Consider the following 22,463-nt stretch of genomic DNA (forward strand, 5'->3'; position numbering starts at 1 on the left):
CTCACTTAATTCTCCAAACAACACCCGAAGGGGGTGTTCTGTTTTTTGTAGAAAGCACAGGCTGAAAATAGGTTCAGTAAGCTGGGAAAGAATAGAGAGCCAGAACCAGAACCCGGGCACATCCCAGCTTTTCATCTGCCACCCAGATACTAAGAAAGGATAACGAATAGAGTCATCCAAACTGATGTTACCAAGAAAGGGAAAGACTTTATTAACCTTGACACCACATGCTGGCTATCTTTCATGGATGAATGCACGGATCTGCCTAATGCTTTTTAGGGTTGCACAGAGCTCTACTACGTGAAGGCTCCATATTTATAAGTTACGGAGGGACAACGTGATGTCTACCTGGGAAGTAATGGAGGTGGATTCCTACTTCATTCCTTACACACCTGCACAAATGCCAGTGTCAAAGACTTGGGAAAAACATTTTTTAAAAACAGGTGAATAAATCAAAATCTTGAGGTAGAGAAGATATTTCCTAAATGGGATATGAAGAATGGGACAAAACGAATCAAGGCAAAATCCAACAACCTGGTCCCACAAAAAAAAAAAATTTTAATGTTGATTTGTTTTTGAGACAGAGCACATGAGCTGGGGAGGGGCAGAGGGAGAGGGAGACAGACAGGCTCCGTGTTAGTGCGGAGACCAATGTGATGCAGGGCTTGAACCCCAGAACTGCGAGATCATGACCTGAGCCCAGATGCTCAACCAAATGAGCCACCCAGGCACCCCCTGATCCCATGAAAATTTGTAAAAACCTGTATTATGTAAAAGAAAGAACAAGCAAACAAATGAATGAAGAATGAATCAACAAAAACGTGGAAAAATATTTCTAACGCGTTATCCCAAATATGCAAAGAGCCTATACAAATAAATAAGGATAAAAAGCCCACTTGACAAATAGGTATATAGCACATGAAAAGCAAACAGAATAGTAAAAACCAAATAACAAAAAACATATATACAGATTCAGGGGCATGTGACTGGCTCGGCCAGTGGAGCATATGACTTCTGATCTCACGATTGCGAGTTGGAGCCCACATTGGGTATAGAGATTACTTAAAAACAACATTCAAAAATAAAATACGTATTCAGTATCATTAAGGACACAAATATTACAGCACAAATACCTTATGCTTTCCCCATTACTTTAAGTGGGTTTTTCAGTGGGTTTGGGGGGTGGGGGAGAGAGAGTATGTATGTGTACGTGCACTCACAAGCAGGGGAGATGGACAGAGGGAGAGAGACAGAGAATCTTAAGCAGGCTCCATGCTAAGCATGGAACCCAAAGCAGGGCTCGATCCCACGACCTGGGGATCGTGACCTGAGCCAAAATCAAGAGCCGGACGCTCAACTGACTGAGCCACCCAGGTGCCCCTACTTTAAGGTTTTTGAGGTGAAAATGTTTTGGCAAAGGTACAGAAGAATGGAGGTTCTTCATTCACTCAAAGAAGTCATGTACTCCAGGCACTGAACTAGGAGCAGCAGTGAACCAGGGCTCTGCCTTTGAGGACTTTATATTCCAGGTGTGGTCGAATCAAGGGACAGATGATACGGCAGGGAGAACTAAACAATTATTTAGTACTTATTGTTCACACAAGTAAAAATAAGTGCACCTTCACTGCAGGGCAGTATGGCAATATCTATTGAAATTTTGTGCCGGCAATTCCATTTCTGGATATTTATCCTGCAGATAGTCTCACCCCTGCTTAAGCACAAAGATATGTGAACATGAAGGCTCACTGACGTGCTGGGTAGAATTATTTAAAAAAACGGAAGTAGGGGCGCCTGGGCGGCTCAGTCGGTGAAGCGTCCAACTCTTGTTTTCGGCTCAGATCATGATCTCACGGTTTGTGAGTTCACGCCCCGCATCAGGCTCCTTGCTGACAGTTCAGAGCCTGGAGCCTGCTTCAGATTCTGGGTCTCCCTCTCTCTCTCTCAAAAATAAACATTAATAAAAAAATGTTTTTAATAAAAAAACTGGGGACAGGGGACACATAACTCTGCTTACCACTTGCCAGATTCTTGTTGCTCACTTAATTCTCAAGAGCAACACAAAAATGAAACCATCTCCATCCCACAGGTGAGGAAACTGAGGCTTCTAGAGATTAAGTGACTTCCCCTAGAGCAGAAGCTGGTCAAAAGACTGCAGCCATTCATTCTTGGTCTTGGAGCTGGAAGACAAGACTTCCCCGCCCAGAGTTCTTATCTCCCTGGCCATTCCGTCAGGTCACTGTGGGTGGGTGGAGAGCCTGAAAGGGGGGGAGGGGAGGGGAAGAGCAACTGATTATGCTTTCTGCTCAAGGAGGCATTTTCTACCCCCTTCCATTCCTCCACAAGTTGTCTCCCCTCCAAGTTTCACACACTCATCCTGAGAACTGCATAAGGAGTACCAGGTGGCAGGTATCGCTCCCGGAAGGGCCCAGCAGAGAATCCTGCCTTGTAGGAAGTTCCAGGCCAGGAAAAAAAAAAAAAACAAAAAACACCTCTCACCTTCCAGAACTCCATTCATTATCACACCCCTGCTCAACCACTCCCCAGACTTGCCTAACTGCCTAACACAGGAGAGGGAAGCAGATTTAGCCTCTCTCAGCCTACCTGTAATATGGGGATCATATATTTTGGGAGAATTATTCAAAAGAGAACATCAGAAAGAGTTTGTAAATTCTACAGGGCTGAACAAAGTATCACACTAAAGGCGGAGGTCCTCCACAAAGCTTTACGTGGTTGAGGATCCAAGCAAAGCAATCGTCGACACAACAGCTGACATCATCTAGGGAGGGGTCCAATACCTTTTGGAATCACAAAATTAAAGACGGTATTTTAACAGCCTGTGTAGGAAATGTCTCCTCCAGGTTATGTCTATCATCTGGTTGTACAGTGAATGTAGAAAAGAAAAGTTCAGCAGGCCTTCCTGCCTTTAATCTGTCCCAAAGCTCCCACCTTGCAATTCTTAGCTCTAGAACCCACCTGTGTTCATCTTTGAATTACAAAAAGGATAAAGGGCGCTGGGGTGTCTCAGTCATTAAGCATCTGACCTCCACTCAGGTCATGATCTCATGGTTTGTGAGTTTGAGTCCCACATCGGGGGAGATCAAGCCCTGCTTCAGGTGAGCCCCACTTCTCTATCTACCTTTGTAGGAGTCTCTCTTTCTCTCTCTCTGTCCCTCACTCACTTGCACCTTCTCTCTCTCAAAAAGAGAATTAGGGTAAACAGGTTTCTATTTATTAATAATGGCCAATTTTGAGTGCTTACTATGTGCCAGACACCCCTTTCAAGGCTCTACAGGTATTAACCCATTTTGTCCACATAGTAGCATTTTCTTTGTAGGGACTTTATTTCCTTCATTTTATAAATGGGGAATTGAAGGCACTGAGAGGTTAAGTAACTTGCCCAGGTGGCTGCCCAATGGCTCAGCCTTCACAAGGCAGCTGGAGAACTCGGCCATCTGGTCTACCCCTCCAGCCGTATCATTCAAACTCTTCATGTTCCCCCAACCTTAGTTAACCTAAACCACTTAGGGTTCTTCAAGGTAGACAGTGTGCTTAACTGCACCCCCACCCCACCCCTGCACGCACACACACACTTCGTTTTTGCCTTTGCTTGTGGTTTTTCTTTCTTTACACTAAACCACCTCTCATTCCGAAGGACAGGAAGTTCATTCATGACTCCCGTAAGAATCTATTACTATATTTAAGATTCAAGAGTTCTTCATAAGGAAACACCAAAAGTCTTCTCCAAAACAAGCCAGTCTTGCAAAGCTGTTCCTTATCTCCAAGCCAGAAATCCCTACACAAATTGCCTGGGGCTCTCTTTCCTCGGTTCTCCCTGACTCCTCCCCCTACCCCAGCCTTCTGGCTCCAGCCTTCAGGAAAGATCTGGCCACTGACAAAAAGGTTGATCTGGGACTTTGCAGACCTCCATGCAACAGCTGTCCACCCACTTCTTAGGACTCCATGTCAGAGGAAGAAGACCTACATTGTTTACAAATCATTTCTACCATATATAAAATCAGCCATTAGGCTTGGTGAGAAGACATCCATATGGAACACACTGTCCTGACACTACGCCGAGAAATGAGCATCTGATGGTTTAAATGTCTTCCAGACAGAGCATCCCTTCATGTTTTCAGAGCTTTAAAAATACCATTTTAAGGAAGAGGATATGGCGTGGCCTCAGAAATAGTACAACAGACATCACAGAGCCAACGCAATAAACATTAAATCCTGTTAATAGCAGGGCGCCTGGCTGGCTCAGTCAGAAGAGCAGGTGACTCTTGATCTCAGGACTGTGAGTTTGAGCCCCATGTTGGGTGTAGAGATTACTGAAAAAAATAAAAAAATTTTTAAAAATTAAAAAAAAATACCATTAATATCTAACTTTTCAATTAACCAAAAAGGTTTTAAATGACGTATCAAAACCATTGTTTTTAACTGAATCAGTGACAATGTGTCCTATGACATAGAAGTATAGACTACTTTAAATAAAAGACACTGAAAGAGATAATCAGTTCAGCATTATTAGTAACAGCAACAAAGAGAGAAGAGGGGCGCCTGGGTGGCTCAGTTGGTTAAGCGTCCGATGTCGGCTCTGGTCACGACCTCCCTGTTCGTGAGGTCGAGACCCACACTGGGCTGTGCGCTGACAACTCGGAGCCTGGAGCCTGTTTCGGATTGTGTCTCCCTCTCTCTCTCTGCTTTTCCCTGGCTCTCACTGTCTCTCTCTCAAAAATAAATAAACATTTAATTTTTTTTTTTTTTTAAAGAGAGGAGAGAAAAATAGAATGGAAAGTAAATCATGCCTACTGTTTAATTTTCTAAATATCGATAGAACACCTACTTCGGTATCACAGGCACCAAGCTTAATGGCAGGGATACAGCACTTAAAAAGATAAAACGTGGCTCTGTCCTCAGAGTTTCCACTCTGTTATGGGAAACATGGTAAAAAAAAAAAAAAAAAAAACAAAGCAAAACACTACACTGTATATTTTCTTCAAGCAGTGATGCCACTATACTATCCTAAATAACAAGAAAAAATAGTGAAATAATATGCAAACATTTTAAATGAGGTTAAAGAGGCTTTAGTGACAAAAAATGTTATTACAAGAAGAGTGTTTAATAAAATCAAGAAACAATTTCATAAAGTGTATCATCTCATCGCTGTGAAAAAAAGAAAAAAGGTATACCAAGGAGATTCAGTGGTTGTAAAATCCATCTGTAAGAATATGATCAAGAGGAACTAAGAAAAATGATTAAAGGGACTTCTACACTCAAACAGGGAAACAATTTCCAAGCCACAATAAACAGGTCAGTGTGAAATGGGGCAAGAATCAATGAATATCTGAGCTACAGGACAAATACCTATACAAGGGGCGAGGCGTTGTTTCTGGACCAATACCCTAGAATATAGCTTTTTTAAATGTTTCCAAAGCGGCATTTTAAGCCAGTGAGAAAAGGATAAACTAGGCAATAACTAGTAGCTTAACTATCTAGAAAAATAAACAAAGTTAGACCTTTATATCACATCATAAATTCCAAATGTAATGTGACAGTATAAATCTCACTGGTAAGGCTGAAAAAAAAAAAAATATATATATATATATATGTTAAGTAATAATAATCCAAAATATCATTAAACGCCTAATTACTAAGTTTCAAAAAATATTGCAAGTGCATTTCAGTGTTACAACTTGGAAACCATGAAATGAAATTTAGGAAACTACTAAGTGATTTTCGGGTGGGTGGGCATTCTTAGCATAGAAGAAAAACTGTTTTAAGAGACTGAAAGATTTTACAATAGACATTTCAAATAAATTTTTACACAGAAAAAAAATTATGACACAGATCCCACAGCATAAATATAATTGTCACCCAATAAATATAAACGGCTGGCAGCCAACAAAGGGAAATATTTGCAACATATAGCAACTAAAAGTTGATACTTTTCAAATATGATGTGCTCTTACAATCAGTGAGACCTAAACCTCCCAAGAGAAAAATGGACAAAGAACATGAACATTATTGATGGAGAAATGTAAAAGATCCAGAAACCTATTTTACAATAAATATTTGACCACACCGACTGACGAATACTAGCTTACGATAACCACAATGACAGAAATTCTGCTTTAAGTTCCGTGTTTCACTATTCAGATGAAAAGCCACAACATCCAATATTGGGAAAGACAGTAAAATGTGCCCTGCTGGGACATTCTGCTGAGAAGGCTTCGATCCAGTAATCCTACTTCGAAGGTAATTTATTAATTTTTTTTTAAATCAACATTTCACACAAAGATAGCAACTGAAAGCTGAGTGTCCATCCATGACACTGCTCGAAGCAACAGACCTAGAACATGTGATATCTTGCAACCATTACAAAAATTTAGGTTCTCAAAGCATTTCGAATGAAACGAGAGAAGTTCAGGGGCACGTGGGTGGCTTGGTTGGTTAAGCGTCCGACTTTGGCTCAGGTCATGATCTCACAGTCTGTGGGTTCGAGCCCCACGTCCATTGGGCTCTGTGCTGACAGTTCAGAGCCTGGAGCCTGCTTCGGATTCTGTCTCCGCCCCCCCCCCCTTCCCTGCTCACGTGCGTGCACGCTTTCTCTCTCTCTCTCTCTTTCAAAAATAAACAAACATTAAAAAAAAAAAATGAAAGGCAGACATACTTCTGGAGTAGGGTCACAGTTCTAAAAGATGCATTCACAAATACACATGGAAATCAGGTTAGCAGGGGTTCTCAGGTGTAATTAGGAGATTTCACATTTTTTCTCTTCCCATTTTCTTCCTATACTTGTCTAAATCATCCAAATTGTTTATCATGAGCACGTGTTATTTTAATTATCAGGAAAATGCAACTTAAAATGTATCTAAAGTAAATACACCAAACTGACACAGGATAGTAAGACCATGAGGCAACTCTTTTCCCCTCTTAACTTTTCTGCACTGAACAAAGGAGAAACTCTTAAAAAAGGCCCGGTATGCGGACTGCCAAACATGGTCCAAAGTTGGCTGATTAAAGGGGGGAGGGGTGCAGGGAAGGCAGGCAAGGCAGGCAAAGGCCTTGCAGTCGGGGCAGGGAGGCGGGTGCACACTCAGTGTCCCGGGCCAGACTCGTGGCCCCCAACCACTTACTCCTCAGCACCGCAGGACAAGACCAGAACAACACCAGCCCCGGGACTCAAAGCTCAGCAAACAGGAGCCAATTTCTCCAGGCTACCTTGAGACAAAAGAGCAGAGGCCCAGACAAGAAAGCAAAGGTACACAAGTTTGTAGCATTTGACATTCTCTGAAAGAGAAAGGAAAATGGCGGAAGCCCCTCCACAGACCAGCCCAGAGGCATTCTTCACCATGGCCACCTCATACTGTCAGAGACTGAGTCAGGCCCCCTACTGCAACCGAGTTTGGGCTTGGCAACCAGCTGAGGCCAGGGAGTCACCCAGGGGAACAGGCATGCCCTTCCACTGGGTCACGTCAACCATGGGAGGGGGCTTGCTTCCTTCCGGAGAAGACGCAGAGCCACCTGCTAGCACTCAGCTGGTCCCCCCCGGCCAGAAGCTGGCCAGCCAGCAGAGGACAGCCCAAAGATCCGGCTGCATTTCCACCCACCTGGCTGGCTCTCCAAATTCAGGACTCCCAAGTTTTCCAGAAAGGAGGCAGCCCACGTAAGACAAAAGTGCCGTGGCACCCTGCAGGACAGTGCAGGCCCACCGAAACGGCTGTGCTCCCTGCCCCTCTGCTCTCCCCACGGAGAAACACAGGGTCAGCGAACCCACCTGATGCCGGGGTGTCTAGGAGGTGACCCAGGAAGGAAGTTCAATAAACACACACACAGGCTCACACAGAAACCGCAAAAACGCCATCTGTTGGGACGCTGATCCACGTGTCCTGATAAAGGCAATCAGCAGCCCAACAGCCGTTATCATCGCAGACACTTAGAACAACTTCATTCCTTTCGAATGTCCCAAAATTACACTTCTCGGTTTCCATGTGAAAACGCGGAGGCACAGAGAAGGCAGCTCAAAGTCACGGACCTGAGATTCAGACTGCAAAGCCCACGCCACTTCTCCCAGGACGCATGCACGGCCCTGTCACCAGCACCACACAGGGCTTCCGTCTGGCATGTGCGGGGTCCAGCCCCCGTGGCGCATTAGGACGGGGCCAGTCTTCCCGCCACGGCCTGCTGCGGCTCCAGAAAGGACAGCAGGTCCGCTATACCTCACGTGCTCCATCTACGTCCAGGCAAGGACATCGGTCGTGGTCACAGTCAACAGTAATCACACCAGTGGCCACGGATCGCTGAGCACCTGCCCCACGGAGGGCGTGCACAAGAAACCGCGCGTACCCCGCGGCTGGCCTGAATAACAACACAGCTGCTGCGTCCACTCTGCAGATGAAGACATAGAGGCTCAGGGAGGTCCCAGGGCTGGGAAACGCAATGTGTCTGACGCGACAGCCTCCCTCCCGACTAACCCCACTGTGACAAGGTAAGGAAGCCGGAAGGGGGTCATTCAGGTCGACTCCCCATCCCTCCCGGGAGGTCGCGCCGGCCCCCAGGCTCTGCCCCGGCCCCTGCGTTCCAGCCACTACCTTGGTTGAGATAGGTCAGGGTCTCTTCGTGCAGCTTCACGGCCGGGGACGTGGCAGCACACAGCACATACTGCAGGGGCGGCAGGCGGGCCTCACTCTCGGGGGACAGCTGCGGCTCCTCTTGCTTGAAGATGGGCAGGGCGAGCACATCGCTGCAACACACGGAGGGGGCAGTCAGGCATGGGGCCCCCCCCGGGAGCCCCAGGGCCAAGACACAGCCTCGATGGACAAGCGGATCCTGACCAGGGGCACCCAGGGCAGCGCAGCGAAATGCAGGGCAGCGTGCTCGCTCAGCTTTCTGAACCCCGAGTCACCAACACTCAGAGAGGCAGGTTTCCAACAGAATACACCTGTCCCCAGTGGCCCTGCAGGGATTTACAGAATCGAATCAAGGAGGCAAAAATGCAAACTTATCTACTATCTACAAATTACAGAAGTCTTCTCTGTGTCACAGGGACCAGCGGCAGTGGGGTAAACTGTAAATGCCACATGGTTTCCATCCACAGGAGACTGCTCCTTAGGAAGGCTGGCTTTTAGCATAAGAATCTGAACAAAACCTATAACTTTTTAAGTCAGCCATTCTATTCACTGGTGGCTTCTCGGGCCAATTCACCCCTGTCCTTAGGGCTCCGTAAACTATGCAAACACGTAGGAATTGCATTTCACTCGCTCAGGTGACACCCTACCACCACCACTCTTCAAAAAAAAAAAAAAAAAAAAAAAAGGACAGTCGACTCATAATTTTAAGGTCATACAGTATCTCCTAAATGCAAAACAAGCAGGAAAGACCTTGGCTTTAATTCAGTTTTCTTTATCCAACTGGAAAACATCAAGATGCTCAGATTCTTTTCCTCCACCTCTGAACAACTCCCCCTGACATTATCCAAAAGAAAAAAAAAAAATCAGTCTCACATCAGCCTAGGACTTGTATCTAGACGTACTGTTGAAGTGTCCTCACAAGGGAAAAAGAAATTCTTGAGAAAGCGAATGACCTGTGAGCAGGAGTGGCTTTAAGACCTCTAAATTACAAGCAGCTAGGAAACCAGTGCCAAAAAAGCCCTGGGGCCCTTATCTTGATCACCCTCCTCCCTCTGAGTGTCCCGGGTTATGAATCAGATCCACTGACCCCGCTTCACTATATAAACCACAGAGTCACTGGTACAATCTGTTCCTCGTTCGACACAATAAACCAGTAGTCTCTAAAACACAAACCCGGCACACACCCGAGCAATGCCAAACCATTCGCGGGAATTAAAGTCTGGCTCAGAGCACACCTGGAAACTCTCCTGAGCAGGGGGGGGGGGGGGGGGGGGGGGGGCCTCCCGGGCCACCATGTGCAGCCCAAAGACAGGAGCGCAGTGCTGTCCTGGCCCTCCGAACACCACACTTTCCTTCTGCCAGACTGGCGCTCACTCCCAGCCCAAGTGGTTATCTAGGAACATGGGAGAAGTAGGCAGGCCTGCTCACCTGGGGATTGCATAAGGTCATGTTTGCCCAGACCATGTTAAGTTAATAATCCATGCGCCTGCTGCCTTTAAATTAAAAAAAAAGGAAGAAGAAAAGGCAGGGGTGGTAAGAACCATCACTCAACAGTAACTTGTTTCAAGCCTGGCATCCTTATTTGCCAAGGAATAAAAGTCACGAGAACATCAAACAGAAAAAGGAAGAAAAGAGTAAAGGCCACTACTGGTAAGGTCAGACGATTTGCACAAGTGGTGCAGCGTGAGGAGACCAAAAATAAAATATAAAAACCAAGGAAAAGGACAAGACGCTCACTCTGGAGGTGCGGGAACCAGTGGCAATAGTCACTGACCCTCACCTTGGCCTTCACCGAGGTCAGCCTCTATAAGGGTGAAAACCCTAGCTTCCAAAGAGCGAAGTAAAAATATAAAAAATAAAATAAATACCATGGACCAAATGTTTCTTTATCCGTGCCCCCAAAATGACCCCAGAAACCAATATGGCTTTGGGGCACCTTGCACCCCAACTCCCACCCCACCGCCTGACCCCCAATACAACACCAAAATCCTAAAAAGGTATCTAAGGAACTCCACAGACAAATTTCCATCTCAGTAGAAGAGCCTCCTACACAGTGGGGCATTATTCCCTAATGGGATGACATTTTAAGTATCCAGGAAGTTTTAAATACACTCATATTCCACTCAAGGTCACCTTCAAACTTGTTTTTAAGATACGGCAACATATTTAATGGCCACAAACTAAAATTTGGCCAAAACACCACAACTGTAACCACATGGCACAGTACCATAAAAAGGGACTCCAGTGTGGCGGTTCATATAGGTGAACGGATACAATTTTGCAGGGTCTAACAACCCCCAGCGGACTCCCGACATCCCCCACACCCTCCCCCAGCAGCTTCCCTCGGATGACATCACCGGGGTCTGCAGGGAAGCCATCATTCCTCAATTAAGAGGCTACACTCTGCCACCTTCTACTACTCAGACCCAGGAATAAGGAACAGAAGACACATCAGTTAAACCCAATCATTTCCTTGCTTCCAGAAGGGTGATGGCTTCAGAGAGGACTACTGGACGCACACTTATCAGAAGCCAGGATTTCCAAATAACGTGGACTGCTACATCTGAGTGAGAACTTCTTGGGGCAAAAAAGTCGGGGGGGGGGGGGTAGGGGGGCACTCAGAATGGCTCTCACTTCAGGGCTACCAGAGCCAGCGACTCCCTCTCCCTGGGTCTCACGACTCACTTTCTCTGAGCCCATACCAAATGCCCTTTGGGTTAAATTAGGCACATTTCATAAACCGTGACTAGGATGGAAATAAAGACAGGCTAAAGCTGGTTCAGGCGAGTTCAGAAAATGAAATGACTGCCCATTAGTGCCCAGCCAGCTGCAGAACAGGGAAAAACAATCCTCCAGGAACCGAAGCTAACGGGGCTCGTACTTCCTCAAAGGGGATGGGAGAGAACTTTGAAAAAAACAAGCACGACTTACTTTTCCCTTTGAAGAGCACTAGTCAAGTCCCTGCAGAAGAAGAAAGATTTCCATCAAGGGTAATAAACGTGCGGGCCCCAGGCCGATAACGCAAGACCACCTGGAAGGAGGGGGCCACCTGTTCCTCGGAGCCCCCGCCCGCCGGCGCGCGAGGCTGAAGCGCGCCCTCGCCGCTCACTCGCCCCGCGGCCCAAGGTGACTGGAGAGGGCGCGAGGCTCGGAGAAGGACCCGGGCAGAGAGGGGCAAAGAGCAGGGGACCAGACTTCCCCGCGACGGGCACCAGACTGACGGCAGGAAGTTTCCTCTCTCTTCCCGCGCGAGCGTGGAGAGGAGAGACGGGGGAGGCGGCCGGACTGGGCGGCTGCGGCCAGCAGGTGTGCGCTCCGCGTCCGCCAGGGTCGTCGAGGGAGGACGGGCCCCGCCGGGGTCCGTCCGTCCCTAGGCGGGACCTTGGCGACGTCCCTCCCAGTCCCCAAAGGGCGGACAGCGGGAAGGCCGGGGCGCGGCGAGGGCGCTCGGGACCCGGGGCCCTGCGGCTCCCGCCCCGCCCCGGGACGTCCGACGGCGCCTCGCCCGCCGACCCCGGCCGCGCCCCGCGGGCTGCGCCCGTAAAGCTGGGGCGGCGCGGCCCTTACCGCAGGTAGCTGCCGGAGCTGTGCTGGTTGTAGTGCTCGGGCTGCGTGTGCCAGAACAGCATGGCTGCGGCTCCGCGCCCGCCGCGACCCAGGCGTGGCAGCAAACCGGCCGCGGGCCGCGCCGACGTCCGGCCGCCCGCTGGAAACCGTGCTCAGAACCCGGGGTGCCGGCCGGCCCGGCGCATTTATGGACGGCTCGGGGGCGGGGCCACAGCCGGACCCGCCCCCCCAGGCCGCGCGGCGGGGCGGTGGCTCCCGGAGGCCGCGCACCTGGGTGACCCGCTCCGGCGCGCCCTTCCCGGGAGCGAGCGCGCGGCGGCGCGGCGGCGGCCTGGAGCCGAGGGTGGGGCCCAGGTGACCCTCGCCGCCGCCCCGAGGACCTCCCGGGCTTCCTCCGCGCGCCGCTCCTGACTCCGCGCCCAGGGCGGATCCGCACAGCTGCACCGTGGTTGGTGGGGGAGGCTGCTTGGATGTGACGGACCCCGACCGGACACTCTTCGCCCCCCCTTACCTTGCTCTTGGGGTGTGTGTGTGTGTGTGTGTGTGTGTGTGTGTGTGTGTGTGTGTGTGTGTGTGTGTGTGTGTGTGTGTGTGTGTGTGTGTGTGTGTGTGTGTGTGTGTGTGTGTGTGTGTGTGTGTGTGTTTTCAATAGCACTTTACACTCTGAAATCGTGGCACCTTTTATCTTCGTTGATTGATTGATTGTCTTTCCCACTAGCATATAAGCTGCAAGAGGGCAAGGCCCGGAGTCCAACTCCTCGAATATCCCCTCTGCCTGGAAAGTGCTTGGGACATAGTGAGTGCTCAATAAATATTTGTTGAATAAATATGGGGAAAAAAATGCATCGAGTGTGTAATCAGAGAAGGCTTCCTGGAGGAGGTGACATTGAACCTGGATCTTACAGACTTGGAAGAAACTTCTCTGAACATCTGGAGGGAAAGTGGCCCAAGGCAAGGGCAGCAGTAATTGCCAAGGCAGATCCACTTTAGCCTGTCTGGGGCCGGGTGACCTAGGGGATAAGGAAATAAGGTGAGAGAGTTGGAAGGAGCAGATGACAGAGGGCCTGGCATGCCCTGGCCCGCGCGGAGCTGGGATTTCTAAGTACGGTTTAAGGAGGAGAGTTGAATACGTGATTTGCTTTTTGGAAAAATCAGTCTGGAAGAAGTGTAGACAGTGGGTAATGGGGGAGTGGTCAGAAAGGAGGGAGTGGAGGTCATAGAGACATGATTCACACCCAAGTGATACCCAGACCCTCCCCCCCCCCCACTACAAGTCACAGTGCCTGGCACAGAAGAGGTGGACGTTCTGAGTGTTGATGGAATGAAGCCCCATGAAGACCTGGAAGTGAAACTCCAGCTCCCCCAGGCATGGATGTCAGTACTCTTCTCTCACAGCAACTCTTCCTCCAGCCACAGGTCACAGCTGGCAAGGCACTTCCTCTTAGCTCTCAGGGACTACTACCTGCCCCCCCCCCCAAGATGTTCTTCTATCCCAAGAGGAAAACAAAAGCGTGTCATTCCAATCCCCCTCCAAAGAAGGACTTACTGTGTGAGCCACAGAGAGGGCCGTAAGCAGATAGCCCCCCAACCATCAGCCCCTTCTGGGATAGCCTCCACTGCAGACAGCCTCCTCCCCCAAGGTCACACCCAGGTAGGGGTGGTCTACATCCCAATGACTACTGAGACAGGAGAATGAAAGTCTGGCCATCTTCTGCTGATGGGCTAATTTAGCCCCAGGACACTCCTAGGGGCAGGCAAACCTGTCCTGGGTTCCTCCCAAGGGATCTCCCTCAGTCCACTCCTGCTTCCTTCCCATCCCTTACACAGGTATTAATCTCAAGGAAACTTCCTAATAAACATCCTGAACGCTAAGCTCTGTCTCAGGGTCCGTGACAAGTGCAGCATCTAAATGGGAGGCTCTCTGGGGTAGTGTGCAAAGAGCATACCCTTTACTGGATCCTTTCACTGGACAAATATGCCCAGAGTACCTGCCATGTGCCAGGCATGGCGCGGGATGCAAGTTTGCATTCTACCTGGAGAGGCCTTTGGGAAAGCAACAATTCCAGTGCAGTGTGATCGAGGCAGTACAGGCTGCTCTGGGAATATGAGGGAGGGCTTTGAGTCCCCGGGGAAAGTGATGTCTCCTGATGGATGGGTAAATGGAAGTTAGGCCAATCCGTGAAGTGGGGGTTGGAGGAGTGTCTCCAACTGAGCACACAGCATGGGCAAAAGCAAAATGCAGTGGAAATAATCCTGGCCCTGTTCCAGGCTGGCCCCTAGGAGGCCAGGCAGCTTCTGCCTCTGGTTTTCTGGAATCCTGGACCACCGTGTAGAGCGTCCAACCGCCCCATTGGAGATCAAAGCCCAGCCAGCCCCCCGCCATTCCAGCCACCAGCAGATGCTGCAAAAGGAACATGAGCCCTGCCACCGAGCCTCGCCCAAAATGCAGATTCGAGAACCCGTGCTCTTTGGCTACCATCAATTCCTATCCTAAAGCCCTGCATTCCTTTCTTGGAACAAGACCGGCCAGTGTACCAGGGCCCAGATGCATGTCTGTTCCTGAGGAGTAGCAGCCCGGGGCCCCACAGAGTCCTCAAGGGGCAACACCTCTTGGCAGCTCCACCCGGGATTCCAGCTGCTCTGGGAGGAGGTCAGCCTGAAGAGTCCGGGTCCTGATGCCTGCGAGGATGGTTTTGACAAATGCATAGGAGTTTCTGGGCGACCGAGGTTGGGGAAAGGAGGTATGCTAGCCAGAGGGAAAAGTCTGTATAATTATATGTATCCCAGTATTGTTTGTAATAGCAAAAATTGGAGACAAACTAAATGTCCATTAATGGGAGGCTAGCTACGCCATCTGTGGCCTGTTCACGTGATGAAGGACTCCGGAAGCCTGCAAATGAACTAGAACTCCGTAGATGAAGCCCAGAAACCTAAGGGCAGGGCAGAGAGAAGCCAAGTATAAGTTACACATTGTATAATATGCTTTCTCAGGTTTAGAAACATGCAGAATAACACTAGATACTGCACAGGAGTCTTTACCTATGTGGCCAGGAAGTAATAAACAGCATTCTCAGAGGAGGACTTACCTCTGGGGAGGCAGGCTCACATAGGGGCCTTCAACTAACCGAAGGCCATTACCATTATTTATGGAATCATTTCTCCCTTAGGCTGGATAGTGGGAACATGAATGGCCATTAGAACACTCTTTATGGGGGCGCCTGGGTGGCTCAGTCGGTTAAGCGTCTGACTTGATTTCGGCTCAGGTCACCATCTCACAGTTAGTGACATCGAGCCCAGCGTTGGGCTCTATGCTGGCAGCACAGAGCCTGCTTGGGATTCTCTTTCTCCCTCTCTCCCTGACCCTCCCACAGGCTCTCTCTGTCACTGTCTCAAAATAAGTAAATAAACATTAAAAAAAAAAGAACACTTTATGTATTTTGGCAATCTGAAATATTTCATTTAGAAATAGATTTATTTCTAAGTATACGTAAAAGCCAGAAGCCTCAGCAGCCTGTGTGGCACAGGAGAGAAAAGAAAAGGATCACGTTTGCCCGGCTCCAGAATTCAAGTTTCACAGGCTTTGCCTGGAGAGGACAGAGCCCCTTCTAAAATAATTGGAAAAGGCGGGTACGGATGCCCCCAGGTATTTGCGGGTAGCAAGCAGCTCGCATCTGTCCAGACCCCATGACCTTTCCTTGCACAGGCCGTGCCCCATGCCCCGATGTCAACCACTCAGGGCCCACACACACAGGAGGGACTGCTCGTTTTGGGAGTAGGTAGAAAGGAGGTGCCCACCCCAGCTGTCCACATACTGGGAGGACAGGGCTAGTGGACCTCAGTGATGTCTGATACCAAAAAGCTGTTGATTTTCCTGACTTGGACTCCCTGAAGGGGAGAAGGACTGAGATCCTCCCTGTTATTTTGGGAATACCTACTCTGGGCTGGACACTTCCCACAGTAGCCCTGGGAAGAAGGGGCTGCAGGCCCTTTGGCAGATGGGGAAGGAGGGGCTTCAACAGAGTAAGGGGGCAGCCACAGTTTGCAAGACCACGAGATAGAAGGAAAAGGCCAAAGGGCCAAGAAGAGGTGCAGACCAGGTGTCTGCCTATCCACCCCTCACTAGAAAAACGCGCGGTCTGCCCCTTGGCAATTTCTCTGGCAGGTTTGCCTAGGTAAGACGCCTCTGCAGAGCTCAGAGGCAGGGATTTCCTCCTGGGGGAATGCCTCTCCGGGGAGAGAAGGGACACTGTTACGCCAATAGGCTTGGCGGACAGGGGGTTGCCCAAACACAGGGTGTACAGCCCCGTCAGGCTGAGGCCCGGCCAGCCCTCACTGCTGTTCCCACGGCCCAGACAGAAAATAGAATCGGACTGGCAGGAGGGAGCCCTCATAGCCCCGGTCTCTGGCCTGCCAGCCTCTCCTTACAGCACCTCAGCCCTGGAGGCCCACTGAGGCACAGCACCCTACGCAGGGGACCCGGAGGAAGCTCCCACCTGCTGAGCGCTGGCTCTGCATAGGTATTGATGTAATGCATTCAATCCCCACTGCATCCGTGCAAGTTACAGTGAGATTACCCCAGGAGGGGACACGGGCTCCAAATGCTGCAGTGACTTACCCAAGGCAAGGTGCCTGAGATTCAAGATTGAACCCAAGCCGTCTGACTCTGGACCTCGGTGCTGGGTCCTGTTTGGCACAGCCTCTTGACCCCCAGCCTAGACCGGCGTCTGGAATCTCCCAGGCAGGATATTCCTCCCATGTCCTACACCTGACATGGGGACATCATAGAGAGGCTACTCATGGGCTGCCAGATTAACCAGATTGACATAAGCTGCCATGAAACACCGTGGTGGATGCTTCAAATGGAAACTCCCTGGTACAGTCTAGTCCGCAATTAACTAATCTTCTAGGAGTAACATGGAAATGCTACTTCACAAGGTGGTGCCCAGAAAGGATATTCTCCTGGCCCCTTCCACTTCTGTCCTCATCCAACTCCTCAGGCTTAACAATTCCCATGGGCTCTTACTGCACATGTGTGTCCACAGATTACAGGAAGCACACTAGGGATTTAGAACCATCTAGAGATTTTAGAGCTGGCTAACCCAGGCAGGCTTCCTGGGGGAGGAGAGGATGGGTAATTTGAGCTCCCCCCCCACTCCCCACCCTCCCAAGGGAGGTAGGATTTCTATGGTGAAGGAACAGAAGTGATTCCCCAGGCATAAGCAACAATGTGTGCAAAGGTGCAGAGGGAGGAAACAGTGTGATTCTCCAGGGATACAACAACGGGGAGCCATAGGGCAGACCCCTGGAGTAAGAAGGGGCCAAGGGACAGTAAGCCCCGGTGAACTCTGACTTCTGGGGAGTGGACGGGTTGTGTCACCTTGGGCAAGTCACTTAACCTCTCTGTTGCCGATTGCACGATGGACATTTACTGAGGAGTGCTCTTGGGATCAGCAAGCTGTCTGGGAGTGAGTGAGGGTCAGAGTGGGCAGAGGAGTGAGTTAAGCTGTGAGGTCTTCGTGGATCCTGTGGGAGCTCTGGGGCTGGGATGGCCCTCAGAATTGTCCAGAATTTGGGCAAGGGATACATCCCCACTCACCAGTGCCGGTCAGACACAGGTTGCCCCTGGGGAAAGGACATGCCCTTGAGCAAAGTGACTCAGCTGGAGAGGAGTCCTGGAGAGGGACCCAGTAGGTGGCATGAACTGTCATCAGGGGCCTGAGTGCCTTGGCAGGGAGGGGACCTCGGCGGGGCACAGCACCCACCATGCCCTCTGACCTGAGTCTCAACTGCACATCACCAATCTCGCTTTTAATTACTTGAATGTTACTATTGTAACACCCCGGTGTTAAAGGTTTTGTATGAATAAAAGAATACAATATAGCCTGTCAACAATTCTTAACCAACTGAGCCACCCAGGTGCCCTAGCCTGTCAACAATTCTTATACCAATCCTGTAATAAGTGACAATAATTTTTTTCTTTTAATTTTATTTTTTATTTTTTAAAATTTACATCCAAATTAGCATATAGTGCAACAATGATTTCAGGAGTAGATTCCTTGAGGCATTCCCTTAACCATTTAGCCCATCCCCCCTCCCACAACCCCTCCTGTAACCCTCGGTTTGTTCTCCATGTTTATGAGTCTCTTCTGTTTTGTCCCCCTCCCTGTTTTTATATTACTTTTGCTTCCCTTCCCTTATGTTCATCTATTTGGTCTCTTAAAGTCCTCATATGAGTGAAATCATATGATTTTTGTCTTTCTCTGGCTGACTATTTTCACTTAGCATAATACCCTCCAGTTCCATCCATGTCGTTGCAAATGGCAAGATTTCATTCTTTTCAATTGCCAAGTAATACGCCATTGTATATATATACCACATCTTCTTTATCCATTCATCCATTGATGGACATTTGGGCTCTTTCAGTACTTTGGCTATTGTTGATAGGGCTGCTATAAATATGCGGGTGCATGCTTCCCTTCGAAACAGCACACCTGTATCCTGTGGATAAATGCCTCGTAGTGCAATCGCTGGGTCGTAGGTTAGTTCTGCTTTTAGTGTTTTGAGGAACCTCCATACTGTTTTCCAGAGTAGCTGCACCAGCTTGCATTCCCAGACCATAATTTTTTTAAGTTTAGTTATTCATTTTTGGATGTTTATTTATTTTTGAGAGAGCCCAAGGAGGGGAGGGGCAGAGAGAGAAAGAGACAGAGGATCTGAAGCAGGCTTCGCCCTGACAGCCGCAAGACCTACGTGGGGCTCAAACTCATGACTGCAAGATCATGACCTGAGCTGAAGTTGGATGCTCAACCGACTGAGCCACCCAGGTGCCCCAAGTTTATAAATATTTATTTTGAGAGAGAGAGAGAGAAAGAGCGAACCGGGGAGGGGCAGAGAGAGAATCCCAAGCAGACTCCGCTGTCAGCATGAGCCCAATGCAGGCTTGAACTCTAAAACCTTGAGATCATGACCTGAGCCGAAATCAAGAGTTAGATGCTTAACTGACTAAGCCATCCAGGCACCCTGACAGTAATTTTTAAAAAATATTTTTAAACATTTATTCACTTTTGAGAGGAAGAGAGAGACAGAGTGCAAGCAGGGGAAGGACAGAGAGAGGGAGACACAGAATCCGAAGCAGCCTCCAGGCTCTGAGCTGTTAGCACAGAGCCTAACATGGGGCTCGAACCCACGAACCATGAGATCATGACCTGAGCCGAAGTTGGATGCCTAAGCGACTGAGCCACCCAGAGCCCTTGGCAGTATTTTTAATATATTGAGTCAAATACACTACATTATTAAAACCGATTTCATCTGTTTATTTTTACTTTTTCTGATGTGACTACTAGAAAATTTAAATTTAAATACGTGGTTTGCATTTGTGACTATTCCTATTGGATAGAACTGCTCTAGATCAGAGGCTCTTTTTTTTTTTTAAGTTTATTTATGTATTTTAGAAAGGGGGGAGGGGGGGAGAGAGAATCCCAAGCAGGCTCCACGCTGTCAACACAGAGCCAAACACGGGCACTATGTCATGACCCTGAGATCATGACATCAGCCGAAGTCAAGAGTCAGATGCTTTACTGACTGAGCCACCTAGGCGCCTCTAGAAGAGTGGTTCTTAACCAAAAGTGACCTTGGCAGATGGCAATCTCTAGAGGCATTTTCAGTTGTCCACCTTAGGAAGTGGGGTGCTACTGGCATCTAGTGGGTGGAGGCCAGGGAAGCTGCTAAACATCGACAATGCATAGGACAGCCCCCCCACCCCCCAAAGAATTACCCAGCATAAAATATCAGTAGGGCTCAGGCTGAGAAAACCCTGGTCTAGAGGTAATTAGCCCATGGAGTTCTACAGTTTCAGGAACCTGGCCTTCTTACACCTTCTTTGCCACTCATGCCTTCCACTGGCAAGGTTGTGGCACGGTCCAAAAGGGCTGCCGGAGCTCCAGCCATTATGACAGCATTCTACCCAGCCGCAAAGAGGGAGGGCAGAATAAGGGCATACTTTCTGTCTTCAAGGAAGACGTACATACCCCTTCTGCTTACTCCTCATTGACTGGAACCTAGTCACCTGGCCTCATCTTGCTGTGTGGGAAGCTGAGAAATGCAGTCCTTGGTAGAGGGACACGTGCCCAGCTTAAAATCAGGAGTTTCTTACTGAGGAAGATGGGAGAATGGGTGTGAGGGGGAGACCTGTATTTGCCATGCCTTGCCAGGGGCCCCAGGCAAGGAATATTATTCCCATTTTACAGATGAAGGAACAGAGGCACCTGGGTAAGGGGAGCTGTGCAGATACAGATTAAATGGCAGACTAAAGCACGCACTGAGGCCTCCTGACTTCAAGTTGTCTCTTCCTCACACCCTGCTACCTTGCATGCTTGGCAAAATCACAGTTTGGTCCCTTTTTTTTTTCTTAATGTTTATTTATTTTTGAGGGAGAGAGAGAGAGAGAGAGACAGAGCATGAGCAGAGGAGGGGCAGAGAGAGAGAGAGGGAGACACAGAACCCAAAGCAGGCTCTAGGCTCCGAGCCGTCAGCCCAGAGCCCGACACGGGGCTCGAACTCACAAAGCATGAGATCACGACCTGAGCTGAAGTCGGATGCTCAGCCCACTGAGCCACCCAGGTGCCCCTCATTTTGTCCTTTGAATCCCATTGGCCGATTGTGCACATTGTCACCCACGTGCCCATAGTGCCAGTTTCTCTGTCAAGAGCCTCACTCGCTCTCTCAAGGAAGAGAGTGACTTCTCAGAGATGCTCCTTCAGATTCAGACAAAGTCTGGAGCTTACTTAATAGCGCTGTACCAATCTCAGTTTCTTAGCTTTGACAAATGTGCACAGAAATCTAGGATGTTAACGGTGGAAACTGGGCAAGCAGGATATGGGAATTCTCTGTGTTAGACTGGCAACTTTTCTGTAAGTCTAAAATTATTCCACAATAAAAAGAGCCTTAAAAACAAATTCTTCCGGGGCGCCTGGGTGGCTCAGTCGGTGAAGCATCTGTCTGACTCCTCATTTTAGCTCAGGTCGTGATCTCACGGCATGTGGGTCGAGTCCCACATCGGGCTCCACGCTGAGAGCACAGAGACTGCTTGGGGTTCTCTCTTTTCCCTCTCTCTCTCTCTCTCTCTCTCTCTCTCAAAATAAGTAAAAATACACCTTTCAAAATAAAAAAAAATAGTAAGTCCCTCTTCGGAATTGAAATAGTCAAATTGATACATTTGGGCAGGAGTGTTTTGGTTTTCTTAAAGCAAAGCTCGTCTCCACCACTAACATTTATCATTCACCAAACAGCCCAGACGGGCGGATATGTTCTAAAACATAACTAGTGTACTTCAGCCCTTAGGGTGTTCCAAGAGGTGGATGGGAACATAATGCTTCCGAGCTTGCCTGGTTCTCACAAATGGTCCTGTAAACACCCTTATGCCCATTTTACAGATGAGACCATAGAGGTCTGAGACATCGGGTGACCTGCACAGGGGCTCATGGCTAACAACCAGAGGAGCTTGGATATGAGCCCCAGTCCCTCCCACTCCAGAGACCCACTGCCTTCTACCGACTCTCCTCTCTCTATCTAGATTCTCCCACCAGTCCTTTGGGCCATCAAGTCTCCTCATTCTGATGAGAAATCCCCTACTCCCCGTTCAGCGGGTTGCCCTGGGCAGGGTCAGCCGTACACACTTTTGGCACAGTGCCTTGTGTCCAGGGACCGGACAAGAGTCCTGTCATCTGCTCTATGCCCCCTTCTGCAAACGTCCCCGGTTCCTAGTGCCAGCCTCTGCAGGGAGGCCGGATCTGGTGCCTCTTTGCCAGGGGGCTGTTAGTCCACAGAAATGGGGAAAGCAAGGAGTGGCACTCAGAGAGCCCCTCCCACAGGCACAGCCGAGGTGTTGACACCCCACTCCCCATCCCTGCTCATGATGGCCTTGAACTCTCGCAATGTCTTAGGGAGGTGGATGGCATCACACCCACTTCACTGATGAGAAAACCAAGGCTCAGAGCTTCAGCCACTTGCTTAAACTTGTACAGCTGGAGCCAGGATGGGGCCCGGGGTTTCTGGACAGAAAGCACTGGGCTAGAAGGAGAGTGCCCGGCTGGGACCTGAGTCAGGTTGGCTCCCCAGGGAGGCTGGAGATGTCCGACAGGTTGTGGAGCCTTAGCTCTTGAGAGAAAGAAGCAAGACTCAGGCTCCGAGAACTTTCTTATCCCCCTGCTCTCCTTAGACAGGCTGTCCCTACTGCCTCTGTGCATTTACACCCCAGAGTCTTCTGCC

General features: G+C 49.3%; 1 protein-coding gene across 2 annotated transcripts in view; it reads right to left on the bottom strand.

Moving 5' to 3' along the window:
- TFCP2L1 (transcription factor CP2 like 1) overlaps positions 1–12,367 on the bottom strand; it is a 58,194-nt gene extending 45,827 nt beyond the window's left edge. The window contains exons 1-3 of one of the 2 annotated variants that reach the window (XM_053909779.1): positions 12,198–12,367; positions 11,562–11,591; positions 8,592–8,743 (exon numbers count right to left, since the gene is read on the bottom strand). In XM_053909779.1, coding sequence (XP_053765754.1) covers positions 8,592–8,743; positions 11,562–11,591; positions 12,198–12,259 — 244 coding nt within the window. In that variant the 5' untranslated portion in view covers positions 12,260–12,367. The remainder of the gene's footprint in view (positions 1–8,591; positions 8,744–11,561; positions 11,592–12,197) is intronic. The other variant, XM_019469383.2, reaches the window with a different exon arrangement.
- Between the last annotated feature and the right edge of the window lie 10,096 nt (positions 12,368–22,463).

Source organism: Panthera pardus, unplaced genomic scaffold, assembly GCF_024362965.1.
Source record: "Panthera pardus isolate Hobbes unplaced genomic scaffold, ASM2436296v1 HiC_scaffold_10, whole genome shotgun sequence".
Taxonomy (NCBI): Eukaryota; Metazoa; Chordata; class Mammalia; order Carnivora; family Felidae; genus Panthera; species Panthera pardus.